General features: G+C 42.0%; 2 protein-coding genes across 3 annotated transcripts in view; one reads left to right on the top strand and one right to left on the bottom strand.

The window, feature by feature from the left end:
- Positions 1-54: 54 nt before the first annotated feature.
- kcnmb3 (potassium calcium-activated channel subfamily M regulatory beta subunit 3) lies at positions 55-6,248 on the bottom strand. Its single transcript, XM_085140550.1, has 3 exons — positions 4,821-6,248; positions 3,778-3,961; positions 55-3,238 (listed from the first exon to the last, which is right to left on the bottom strand). The coding sequence occupies exons 1-3, from the start codon at positions 5,006-5,008 to the stop codon at positions 2,870-2,872; spliced, it is 741 nt and encodes a 246-aa protein (XP_084996676.1). The 5' UTR covers positions 5,009-6,248; the 3' UTR covers positions 55-2,869.
- Positions 6,249-7,614: 1,366 nt separating this feature from the next.
- The window catches only part of mfsd8l2 (major facilitator superfamily domain containing 8-like 2), a 29,175-nt gene continuing 23,472 nt past the window's right edge, over positions 7,615-13,317 (top strand). The window contains exons 1-4 of one of the 2 annotated variants that reach the window (XM_085140549.1): positions 7,615-9,839; positions 9,939-10,124; positions 11,825-11,887; positions 11,976-12,095. In XM_085140549.1, the coding sequence (XP_084996675.1) occupies positions 9,764-9,839; positions 9,939-10,124; positions 11,825-11,887; positions 11,976-12,095 (445 nt within the window). In that variant the 5' untranslated portion in view covers positions 7,615-9,763. Of the gene's footprint in view, positions 10,125-11,824; positions 11,888-11,975; positions 12,096-13,317 lie in introns of both variants that reach the window. The other variant, XM_085140548.1, reaches the window with a different exon arrangement.

Raw genomic sequence — 13,317 nt, forward strand, 5'->3', positions numbered from 1 at the left:
AAGCAATCTCATGAGTAACGGCTAACCAGGAAAAAGGCAAAAAAAAAGTTTAAAAAAAAAAAAGGAGGAGTCACGTGTAACATTCACCATCCTCACGCAAAATCCAGCAAACAGCCTCTTGTCATCGAAAAGGATGTGACTGAAGGACAAGAACTTGGTGCTGCAGTTGGAGTACCATTCTCACATCAAGTGGAGGGAATTTTTTGCCCCAAGTGGAAGTCTCTAAGCACAACGCGTACAAAGAAACTACCCTGCATGTTTTAAAATGATCCAGACCCATGCTAGTTATCTTTCCACCTGTATATGTCAGAAAAAAACACCTCAAATACTTCTTTTTAGTCATCCTCATATCACCATGTCTGTATGCATTCATTTATTGTGCTGTTGAATAAAAACATTTCTCCTCGTGAATAAGTCTGGCAGTTTATTTTACTCGTTTAAACATTTAGGTAATTTACAAGCCACTTTTTCATTGCCATGCTTACAAAAAAAACCAACTCCAGAATAATATTTACACAGTGAGCCAAAGCCATGAAGAGAAGCATTATAAAGGTTTCCATAGAAAAATACAAAAAAAGACTTATTAAAAGGGTCTGTGCAATATGGCACACTTGTGAAATGACTCCCATTAACATTATCTAACATTAAATGATTGCGGTAAGAGTAATTGATACTACTGTGCAAAAGTCTTGAGTCATTCCTCATGTTTTTATATTTTGCTCAGAATTGGGAAATAAGTGCATACATTTATTGAAAAGTAAAAACATGAAACTGTATATAAGGTGAAGGTTGGCAGTGAGTACTACCTTTATTCTTCATCACAGCCTGAACCCTTTTGGGCAGCTTTCTTGTCATTTTTTTTAAGTAAATGGCCTGTATTTGTATAGCGCTTTACTTAGCCTTACCCTAAGGACCCCAAAGCGCTTGACACATTCAGTCATCCACCCATTCACACACTGGTGACGGCAAGCTTCATTGTCTGGGGCGCACTGATAGAGGTGAGGCTGCCGGACACTGGCGCCACCGGGCCCTCTGACCACCACCAGTAGGCAACGGGTGAAGTGTCTTGCCCAAGGACACAACGACCGAGACTGTCCGAGCCGGGGCTCGAATCGGCAACCTTCCGATTACAAGACGAACTCCCAACTTTTGAGTCACAATCTTGTAGTCTTCAGGAATAGTTCTCCAGGCTTCTTGAAGGACATTCAAAGCGTATCTTTGGATGTTTACTGTTTTTTGTGAGGTCCAGGATCTAGCGAGCGATAGTGTTACATTCTGCATTTTTCTATCCCGGTAAACTTTTACTGCATTGGCAGTGTGTTCGGGATCAGTCATGCTGATCTGTTCTACAAATTTTGTTAAGATCACCAACACCAATGGCTGAGATGCTGCCCCAAACCATGACACAGCCTCCACCATGTTTTACAGAAGGCTGTAGACACCCACTGTTGTACCACTATACTCAACTCCTCCATACATACTGACAATGATTTTAACAAAAAATGTCCGTTGCCACTGATTTTAAGTCCAGTCCACTCATTAAGAGAGGCATCTTAACACCCACGTTTGTTATTAGGCTTCAGTGAACAGTAGTGCCAGATGTATCTTTAGGTCCTGTGTCAGGTCTTTTCTGGATATTATCTCTTACAGACATGACTTTCAGATACAGTTCATCTGCTATAGATGGTTTTTTAAGGGCACACTGCACACCATGCTGAGTTAGGTCATGTTTTCTGCTACTGGCGCTTTGGGAATCACCTTGTTGGTGTAAAAATACTACTTGATGTTTGTCTCTGTTATTTTATACATCTTTCATAGAATTTTTCATCTAAGCAAATGGGTACATGTTAACAAAGTGCCTAAAGATACAATTTAAAATGGTCTTTGTCAAGTTGTCTGTTGCATGTAGACACAACACTGGTTCATCCGTTGAGTTAGTTGCTTTTTTATGCTTGACTGATTCATAGGCCAGTGTTAAGTGGCTTAAAAACAAACACCAAACAAAGAAGAAATCCTCTGGACATGTTCAGTTATTCAAGGATTGCACTGAAAATGAATGAACAACAACAAGTGTCCAAAAGGAGATACTGTGAAAAAGCCTCAAAAAACCTGTAGATCTATCTCTCAAAAGCACTTTAAAAATAACAAGAGAGTCTGGATCCTTTGAAGTGAAACATAAAGACACGGGAAGTGCATTGAGAGTTTTACACAAAACTCCAGGATGAGAATTATTTTTAACCATGAATCATGCAAAGACATTCAAGCAGAGTCTGTTATTATTCTAAATATATTGTGTCCAGTACTCCCTCGCATATTATCATAGGACCAATAGAAACTCTCATCCAACTGTCACACATCACATCAATCTGTCACGAATTTCCTCACTTAGCTTGCTATCTGGAAAACATTAAAAAGTATTAGTCAGTGACCCAGAGCCCAGGCTAGATAAATCAGTGTTTGGATTACCAGGAGAGCATTGGAATGCTTCTCTCCTGTAAGTGATCCCTGGCCCAAGAAAGTTGGAGCGCTATCTGCTCGACACTTAACAAATATTGAATATATGCCTAATTAAACATGAGAGGTACTAATTGGTGCTGACTGAGTGTGAAACATCATGAATGGCGTGGCTGTTCAAGCAGACTTTGTTTCTTTCTGCCAACATTTGGACATCAGTGTCTATTTAATAACAGAGGAAGGCACTTTTTAATAAGGAGGCAAAAACTGTATAGATTTTCAATTCTCACACTTCAGACCAACATTTTACTTTGACTAACCTTTTACAAATCAACACTCGATAACTTTATGTACCAGTTAAAAGGCTTACAAAAATGGCATTTTTTGGCATATTACAGCTTAAGCTCTGGACATGTCATGAGGGAGACTGTGCGCTGGACCTACGGAGCAGCCTGTACAATTTGCCCTGAGTGTATCTCGAAGTCAGCCGGCCCCCTGCAGCTTCACTGATCACCTCTGTGGACAGATGGGCTAGACACTGAGTCAGTTTCACAAGGCCCACCAGCAGAGCTCCACCGCCCAGAAGTATACAGGGCCACAGCAGTGCAAATAGGACCATCTGCAAAGTGTACTTCCTGCGTAAGATGGCGTGGTTGGGGTACCTCGTCTGATCAGTTAAACATGCGGTGTTGTTCCCGAGCAGACTGTCCAGGCTGCTGTTCACTTTCTGGACTTGATCCTGAAGTGCTTTTCTGTCCATTTGGCATTTGGGCATGTAGAAACACTGAGAGAGAAAAAGATAAGATTCAAGTGTAATTTTTTATCAAGTGACCTACCCCTTACAGTTGGCAGGACTGATTGCAATCAGTGCGACGAGCTGCAAGGATCTTTTTTTTTTTTTTTGGTGTCTGTTAAAAAAAGCAAAGGGAATTTACAAGCCTCCGTTTTCTGCACCGGTGCCGAAAAATACTTCATAGCATCTCTCTGAATGGAGCAGGAGTGCAGTGTGAGAGCATCTCCTAATAATATCTACTGGCTTATTCACAAGGGCACAGGCATTAAAAGTGCTGCTGCTTTTCCATCCTGTCAGCTAGTTCAGCCTTCATCGCTTTCTCGCATGCATTCCCAGGTCCATGCTTAGATGGATAATAAAACACCTGAGAATTAAAATTAAGAATTACTAAACAAAGTAATCTTACATGCTGTGCTATATAGATATAAAGACCTAATATTCAAATTTAATGCTCCAGAGCTGATGTCCTCCTCCTGAGCAGTTCATGTAACAATTCCTAAAACCTGGAATTTTGTGTTTTAAATCCACACCTCGGTCGCGAGGAGAACAGAATCCTCATTTAAGTGGAGCACGGCCTCCTCGGTGGAGCCATTGAAGTAAACCGTCACCGTCGCCTTGAGGCACGGCACTGTGCTCACACCTCTGCAGTCCACCCACTCCTCCAGTATCTCACTCTTCTGCAGCACACAGCTGGCATTACCATCATCCCAGCCACTGGAAGACAACCAGCAGGGAAGCTTCAGAGAAGCCTTCAAACTTACAGAATTCACATGCACACCTCAATGGCACTAATTAAAACAGCTGCACAAAGGATTGCTACTGCAATTTGTAGTAGCAGAATTAGTGTGGGATAGACTGACCCATCAACTTTTCCACAGGAGCAGGTTTCCTGCCCAAGTTTTTATAATTTCTTACTTCGTCTGTGTGGTTTAGTGCAGTTAGCCAATATTTAGCATGTTAACAGCTAAATTAAGATCCTGAACATGGAAACTTTAGACTTGCTCAGCATCATCTGTCATTGGTCTGTCGGTCATTGTCCATTGTTGTGCTGAATTCTTCTGGGAACTCTCAGACAGGCAAGAAAAACTACTGGAATAGAAATTCCATGTAGGAATACAGAGCATAAGCATCATCAGTGATTCCTGTTATACCGGCTTTGTTATTCTGACAGGAGATTATGTGACACAGCTGATGGTGAATGCCAATAAAACTTGTAAAAGCTATTGCAGGAGAATAGGGTGCAACAACAATCACATGTCATGTGTTTTTAAGTGCCTGTTATCAGTTTGTTGCTGAGAAATCTTTCAAAATGATTAAGAAAGCTGAGCAGAAGGAAAAATATACACCAGCTGTCACAGGGCAAGAGGCAGGTCACCACTCTATATCAGGACTAACACGCAGAGAGACAGGCAACCATTCACACTCGCATTCACTCTTAACACACACGTCTTTGGACTGTCTGAGAAAACTGCAGCACCTGGAATCACCCGCACAGACACGGGGAGAACAAGCCTTCAGTGAGGGGATGCATTTGTAACTGAGCCTGGAAACGAGACAACACTCCCCAGTGTACCTGTTAACAAAGGGTTTGATCATTGTGATGCCGACTACAAAGAACATGAGCACAGAGAAGGCCATCATGGTGTAGCCCAGCAGGATGGCGCGGTCCTCCCCGACGCTTGCACCTGGCACCTGTGTCCGAATCCCCTGCTCTCCGTGTCCGTCAGCTCCTCGGCTACGATCGCGGTCCTGAGCCACCATAGTGTGGAAGAATTCCCCGGGCCTCACACACACACATACAGGGATTTAATTCAGAAGTGATTCAAACTTAAATGATTTCACGTTTGGTTAATTTTACACTCTTTAAAACAATAAATGACTTGCATACAAAATGTATTTAAAGTAATGTAAGTGATAAAAATGAAAGGAAATACAACAAAATGTAACCAATACTTCAAAAAATTAGCCACGCTAGCAGCTCTGTAAGGCTGTGTTTGAAAACACGGGTGGTTTGAGCTAAATGCCACTTAGCATGGTAGCATGCCATTGTACCACTTGCTAATTAGCAATAAACAGGAAGCGCAGCAGAGGCTCATGGGAAGGTCATTAGTTTAGGAACTAGCTTATTTAGCTAGACATGAACACTGTAAGAGAAAAACACTGCCCATAAACAACAAATCAGTGAGGTCAAGCTGGAGGAATCATTTTAATTAGTCCAGTGTTAATAATGTGGGCCTTAGTATTTCCTTTAATCGGCAGTTTGTTAGCTGCACCTGTTCGCTGCTTGTTCTTGCCTATCACACAGCAGCAAGCAATGCATCTAGCCATATAAACATAGGCTAGCCAGACTGCTGTGAGATGAAAAACAACAGTATCTCAAATAACCACTTGTTACACCAAATGTAAGCAGAAGATCAGGACAGGTTGAATCTTGAAGCAGATTTGTTACAGCAACAGCAGAAGACAACACTGGGTGCCGCTCCTGTCATCTAAGAGCAGGAAACTGAGGCTACATTAAAATTGGAAAACAGAAGACTGGGAAAATGTTGCCTGGTCTGATAAGACTTGATTTTTGCTGCAACATTTAGATGGTTGGATCAGAATTTGGTATAAATAACACAAAACTATGGATCTAGCCTGCCTTGTATCAACAGTTTTGTTAACACACAGTTTTGCTACTGACCACATCCATCCCTTTATGCCCACAGTGTCCCCATTGTCTGATGGCTCCTTCTAGCAGGATAATGCACCGTGTCAGAAAACTCAAATAAGCTCAAACTGGTTTCTTGAACATTACAGTGCACCTTTGGGATGCAGTGGAATGGGAGATTCTCATCATGGATGTGCAGCTGACAAACTGTGTGATGAACTAAAATCTCTGAGGAATGCTTCCTGCACCTTGTTGAATCTGTGCCATGAGGAATTAAAACAAAAGAGGGCAAAAGTGGGGCTGATCTGGTACTAGCAACGTATACCTTATGAAGTGACAAGTTATTTCTGATATATCATTCCCCTTCAAGCCATACATTTAGAAATACTCTGTGCTGTGCATGTGCTGTAATCTCACACATGCATACATGTTGAATCGTTTTTTCTAAAGTCTTGACTAGTCCTTTGTTTACAACAGTGCATATCTGTTACAGACTGCTGCAGTTGTTTGTATATTTATACAATACTTCTTTTTAACCACCGCCATTAACAGACCAGCAGGATGTCATGAAACCTACTGGTTTTGTAACCTGTTGCAGGCAGGACAGGATACAAATTATAGGCTACATTACATTTTTTTCTGCACATGCATAATAAAAACAGAAAGATACAAACAGAAGATGTACATTTTCCAGGCTTATAGTAGTAATCATATGTACAGTCAGTGGAATGCAGTATGAACTGACTGATGTCACCACAAACTGGTTTTTATACATACCCAGTGAGCACCTATAGCATGTATAATGTGAAGCTCTGTTTAAATTCAGCCGTGCTTTTCCTTCATAATGAACTCCCAAAAGTGTTGCTGCCTGGCCCAGTCGATTGCCGGCTCTTACCGTGTCTGCCGCCTGCGAGCACCGTGCAGGTTAATGTTAATGGGGATGCTGGATGACCTCCGGGGAGAATCTGTGTTCAACCACATGCCCACTCCTATCTGAGCCACCTCCTGTACAGTATATCCACCTAACAAGCTCCTCTCTATCTGAAAGTCAAATGTCCTTCTGCCAGCAGCTGATCATTTCATATCTTCAACACGCTCCGGGGCACTGCTGTGACTGGCTGAGTGGACTCGATATCAGTTTAGTCACCGGGGAACTTCCTGTTGTTTACCAAGGCTCAAAGGTGAGTGCAAAAACACCTTCCACCCTCATATGTGTTTCTATAGAAACCACCACAGGTAAGGCAGGTAGGATGCTAATGGCCTCTCAGCGGGCCTGTGACACTCAGCAGCAGCCGTTTGTCACGGAAAAGCCGAGCCGGATGAATCCCTTCTTGATTACCGTTTCCACAGAATGAAACGCATGCAATGACGCTACACTGGTGAGTACACATGCTCTATGAAATCATTTTTCATAAAAAAAAATGACAGAAAGGTCAACACTATGGCCAACAAAACATATATGCACGCGTACATATACAGTAGATTCCTACCCAAATACATGAGTCCTGCGACTTTTCATCACTGCAAGGGCCTGGTGAGCTCGAAACCTCTCAGATTGTCTGGACGTTATTTGGCATGAGCACATGATGCCGAGCGAGTTTATATCTGCTATTCAAACAATCAAATGTTTTGTATTATTCATGGGTTGCTGAAAAACATATGGCGGTATTAACTTGGTGACAGTTCTGTTTAATACAGCAAGCCCAAGGCTAGGAACACCACAGCAGCTTGAAAAAAGGAGCTACAGCTCAACACAACAGACAGCAGTGTCATACCTAATTTATTCAGTATTGAATACAGTGCAGCGTTGAGCTGAATAGTTTCCTCCGTTGCCCACTCTGCTGTTAAAGCTCCATAAGATATAGTCCTTGTTTATCTGATGTATTTCATTACTTTTTGTTTTATCACTGTGTGATTTATTGTGTTTTTGAACAGCTAAATTTAGCCCCATGCTTGTAAAAAGCGCAATTCCTATTTAAAAAACTGTGCAAAAGTCTCAAACCACCCCTTATTTCTTTATATTGTGCTATAGAAATAGGAAACAGGTGCAGGGATTTATTGAAGCATATGCAAACATGCATGGAAACCCACAGTATGTGAGGCAAAAACAGAGTTTGTACAATTCTAACAGACATGAACGGCAATATTTGGTGTGACTTTATTCTTCTACTTAGTCCGAACTCTCTGTCTAAGAGAGTTCAGGCTAAGTAGTCTTCAGGAATAGTTCTTCAGGCTTCTTGAAGAACATTTAAAGCTCTTCTTTGGATGTTGGCTGCCTTTTTTTTCTGTTCTTTGTCAACACGATCCCACACTGCTTGTTGAGGTCCGAGCTCTGGGGAGGCCAATTCATGACTGGTAGTGTTTCACTGTGTGTTTTTCTATTCAGGGATACGTTTACTGCATTGGCAGTGTGTTTGGGATCATTGTCATGCTAAAACATTATCAGAAGCTTTCCAGATTGTACTACATGATGGATCCAATTTTGATGGTACTTTTCTGCGTTCATCAATTTGGACAAGATCTCCAACACCACTGACCGAAATGGAGCCCAAAACCATGACAGAGCTTCCACCATGTTGTACACACTCTATGTTGTACCTGTTTCCTGACCTCTGTACATACTTGAACCAAGTATTTCATATTTGGATTCACCACTCCATCTGTTGCTCCTCATTTTTAGTCTAGTTATTGTGTAATCTGGTATTACACGATAACCTGAGCCTTTTGTCCCTGTTTCTCTTCCTTTGGCTTCTTCCTTTCATTGAGATCATTTCTCATTAGGCTTCAGTGAACAGTAGATGGATCAACTTAAGCACCAGATGCGTCTGTCAGGTCCTGTGTCAAGTCTTTGCTGGATTTTTTTCAGCAGTTTCCTAAAATTCTTAAGGACAAACTGCACACCCAGCCGGGGTATGCCGAGTTTTCAGCTAATAGCTCTTTGGGAATCACATTATTGCGCCAAAACTACTATTTTATGTTATCATTGGCATTTTTCATAGATTTAACTACAGAAATTGAAGTGATTTTGCAACAGGCTTCAAGTAAGAAGGTGCCTTAAAGATACAATTTGTCCTTTTGTCTGTTATGTGTAGGAGCTTTTATTATGCTTGAATGATTCATGGGTCAGTGTTAAGTGGCTTAACAGAAAAAAAAACAAAGCAAAGCAACAACAACAAAAAAGATTCCTATGAAAATCGTCAGTTCCAAGAAAAACTCTGAAACTCCTTCAGAAGGCCTGGAGAACTATTGCTCTGGCTCTTCTTTGGTTGTCCTTCTTTAGTCTGCCTCCTTGGAAGAAAAGTATAAAGAAATGAGGAGTGTCTCAAGACTTTTGCATATTACTGTGTAACCAAAAGGGGCAGATAGGCCTTGCACATTTTTTCACAAGGTTGTGAGGTGCTTTTGATGAAACTGAAGCAAACAAGTTTAAATATGTATAAACCTCAGGGTACTTTACCTCACCGGGCAACCTGAGAACTTGCCTCGATCTCGCAGCGTGGTGCTACACCGAGGACGGGAGTCAAACAGAATTTCATCTTTAACATAAATGCCTAATGGAATTGGACTACTGCAATCATTTCATATTTGTTTGTATTGTTTCCATGTTTGCTGTGACGTGGTCCAGGCTTTGTTCGTCCTGAGCTTTTTCTGTAAGAAAAGCCTCCTATGGTCTTTGTTGTCCATCTCTAAGAAGTTTTGCTGTGACCTTGTAAAGCGCTGCAAGAGATTCCTCTGATTATCTGGGCCGGCAGCTGTAATAGGATGCATGGTGTCTCTTGTTATCTGATTATTGCTCTGAAGAATGTTTCAGAGCAGCATGCGCAGATAGAGGTTGGCATGTAAAAAGAAGCAAGTCAGTGAGGACAATGGATAATCACCAAAAGAGGAATCTTACTTTTCTCACCATTGGACTGATATTCATGCTGAGTGGCATAGAGTACGGTAAGTTCATATCAAACTGGATATCATTTCAGGGTTGTTTTTGGCATATTACTGCACACGTCTCAACCCTTCTCTGTTGTTCCTCTATGGTGGCCTCAGCTGTCATTCTTCCTACAATATGGAGGTATCTACAGATTTTGGAGGCCCCACCTTACTTCCTGGGTCTCGGTCTGTCTGCCTTCAGTTTGAGTGCACTGGTCACGGGCCCGCTATTTGGCATCTGGTCAGATCGAAGCAAAACTACAAAGTCCATTGTCCTTTTCTCAAATGTTTTTGAGATTGTTGGTAAGTAGTCAAGCCACGAGACATCACATGACTAATTTAGACTGCGTCAAGCTTCTGTATGAAGAGAGTCTGTGGGTAATCTTTTACGCATTTATTTTCACCTCATGCAACACAGAGAATTCCTTATAGACAACCGAGCTTACAAAAAATCTGATATCAGGTCATTCCTTTCATCTGAATGCAATCTAAATTTCTCTTTGAATGTAGCCTCCGGGAGGAAGAAAGTCAAGTGAATAGTGAAAGAGGCGCAGAATTGATTTAAACCTGCTTTCTTTCTAATGGCCAGCAGAGGGTGGCTTCTGCAGTTGCAAAAAGAAGTCTGATTGTAGAAAAGTCAAAGAGGAAATCACCCTACTGGTCCCTTCCCAAAATATTGATTCTGTTCTGAGTCTCATTTAGAGTAAAAGACACAGTTAAGCAGGAAGTGCTTGCTAAATTGTGTTTGGCCATTTACTGCCATGTGATTGTCAGTCACACTTTGTTCATCACGTGTGGTTTCAAAAAAAGAAAAAAAAAAGGCTTCAGTTATGTAGACCTATACTGGCTGGCAACCCCATGGCAACCACCCGCTGGGTTATGTTGGTCAGTGTTTGCTGGAGGTTACTAGGTGAAATCAGTCACAAAGAGGGTACTGTACCAACAACATCCTTGTGATTGCTTTTGTTGATAGCAGATTGCTGCAGTTGCCCCATAGCTTGCTGTTGTAAAACTAAAATAAGACTTGAAACAGAGAAGGTTCACGTGTCTTCCATGCAAACTACTGGTGACAGCGGCAACTTGCTAGAGACCAAAGCAACTGCAAGGAGGTTCCTGGTAGCGGCGCACGGTATACCTCCATACTGCTTTGTGACCAATTTCATGCTAGTGCGTGCCAACCTCTTGCAACCACTCTCCAAGCAATCGTGGTTGGAGAGTGGTTGCTAGGGAGTGACTGACTAGTTTCTAGGCCTGTGTATCTGGGCTATTAACAGTGGACCTTTAACCTCCTGCAGCCACTGGCTAATCTGTTAGTTGATGCACATGTTCCCATAGTGACCACGGTTACCAGATAGCCACTGACTAGTCTCTAGGCTTGTGTGACTGGAGCTAAAAGGGCACTTACCAAAATAGCCAGCTACAGGCTTCAAAATGAGAACTCTCTAGCTGCCTCTGCGATGCAAATTTTTATCTATAGGATGCACACAATGGATTATGGGAATTTCTAAAAGAACTATGAATTTGTTCTTTAAGCAAAGCATTATAGGGATGATGTGAGTCATTGTAAAGAAATTTGTTGTCAACCAAACAACAAAATCACCTGAATGCTATTAGACTAACAGTATATTCTAAATAGTAGCTAAATATTAGTAAATACTAGCTAAAACCTAGCTACTATCAGCTAAAATAACTAACTAAAACATTAGCAGTACCACATGATCATCTATTATTTTTAATGTGCACTTTACTAGATACAGTGTTTTTCTATTGTCACCGAATGTGTTGGAATCAATGACTTTTTAGTAAAAGAAAACTTTTTTTATACAGTCATTGGTTAGCGTGTTAGCATGCTAACATTAGCCAACTAGCCAAAGTATAGAATAGTATAGAATGGAATTGTTACAGGGTGAAGCCAGTACTTTTTTGGAAACATTTAAACAAAGATCTTGCCTCAGATGAAGATGCATTTCACAACAATTTTTTATTTTTTGATTTCTTCTCAGGTAACTTTATGTATTTCATTGGATACTCAAAGTGGCTTTTGTTATGCAGTCGGATTGTAGCAGGTGACACATGCACACACATGCACGCATGCATTACGTAAAACAGTTAACACTCAATGCATGTAATATATCATAGTTTGATATGTTTAAGGTGTCGGAGCAGGAGCCGGGTCCTCCATCTTTGGCTTTTTGACTCGGAGCACTCAGCCGGAGGAACGAGCTGGAATATTTGCCGCCATCATGGCTGGTCGACAAGCTGGTCTTCTTGTCGGTCAGTTTCTACCCTTTCCACTTATCCACAGAGAAATAGGTGTTATTTCACCTCTCACCACCCCCTCTGCCTTGTGAGGAAATATCAGACAGCGGTAGGGTTGCCAACCGTCCCTTAAAAAACGGAATCGTCCCGTATTTAGAAACAAAAGTACACGTCCCGTATTGAGCTAATAAGGGACGCACTTTGTCCCGTAATACAGTGAGAATCAAAAGTAGTCTATAAGTTTTAATGTAATTAACGCTTTGTTTGAAAACATAATTCCCAGCCCCGCCCCTGCTTTGTGACCAATGAGCTGACAGCACACTTATGACAATTCGAGTATGACAATTCAGATTACCGCTCATCTCATTGGTTGAGGAAAGGTCGCTTGCGGAGAAAATACCGGAAGACAACAGATGACCACAACAAAAAGCATGGCCAACAGGGAAACAAACGCCGACACTGCGGTGCAAGTCTCAGACGACAGTACACCTGAAGCTGGGCAAACACTGCGATTTTCAAACTGCACGATTGGCTCGCATGGGTTATAAGTTCGTAGGTCACGATGCAGGTCTCACACTATACCGCCCGATGCTCTGATGCGACCTGAGTCACACTGTGCCTCCATAAAATGAAGGTTATAACAGAAAATCTGTCGCTCGCTCTCCCTCTTTGTCTTTCACTCACACAGACACACACCACCATCAACTTTGCTAAATTACTAATGACAAACATGATCAGGCAGCTGTGATTGAGCAGCAATGTAAATCCAACTATTTTCACGGTTGTTGTGGTCGTGATAATTTGGTGATGCCACATCGAAAAGGCTCGGATGAGCTTTCCAAAGTTCTACAAGTTGTGCCTCCATCGCTTGAGTCCAGATCACACGCTGCACAGCCATGCTGCTCCGTCTTTTTCACCGACGTTTACGTGTTTGCGCGTGAGCAGTGTGAGCGGCTGCGGTGACACCCTCACGAGCGATTGATGATCGGGAGCTGGTCGTGAGGTGTTAATCGCTTCTCGTTACCCCACGTATACTACACGATGCACAATGAAGGCCAAAATCGGGCCGATCACCAAATTGGTCGCACGACTCAAAAATCGGCTCAAAATGGGCCAAAAATCGCACAGTGTGAGCCCGGCATTAGACCAGCAATGTTTGTTCCTCTCAGAGAAAGAAAAAAAGGCTGCAAAAGTGCAGGGAAGAATGGGAAAAGGAAAACACCTGGCTGGAAAAGTG

Source organism: Neolamprologus multifasciatus, chromosome 18, assembly GCF_963576455.1.
Source record: "Neolamprologus multifasciatus chromosome 18, fNeoMul1.2, whole genome shotgun sequence".
Lineage (NCBI taxonomy): Eukaryota > Metazoa > Chordata > Actinopteri > Cichliformes > Cichlidae > Neolamprologus > Neolamprologus multifasciatus.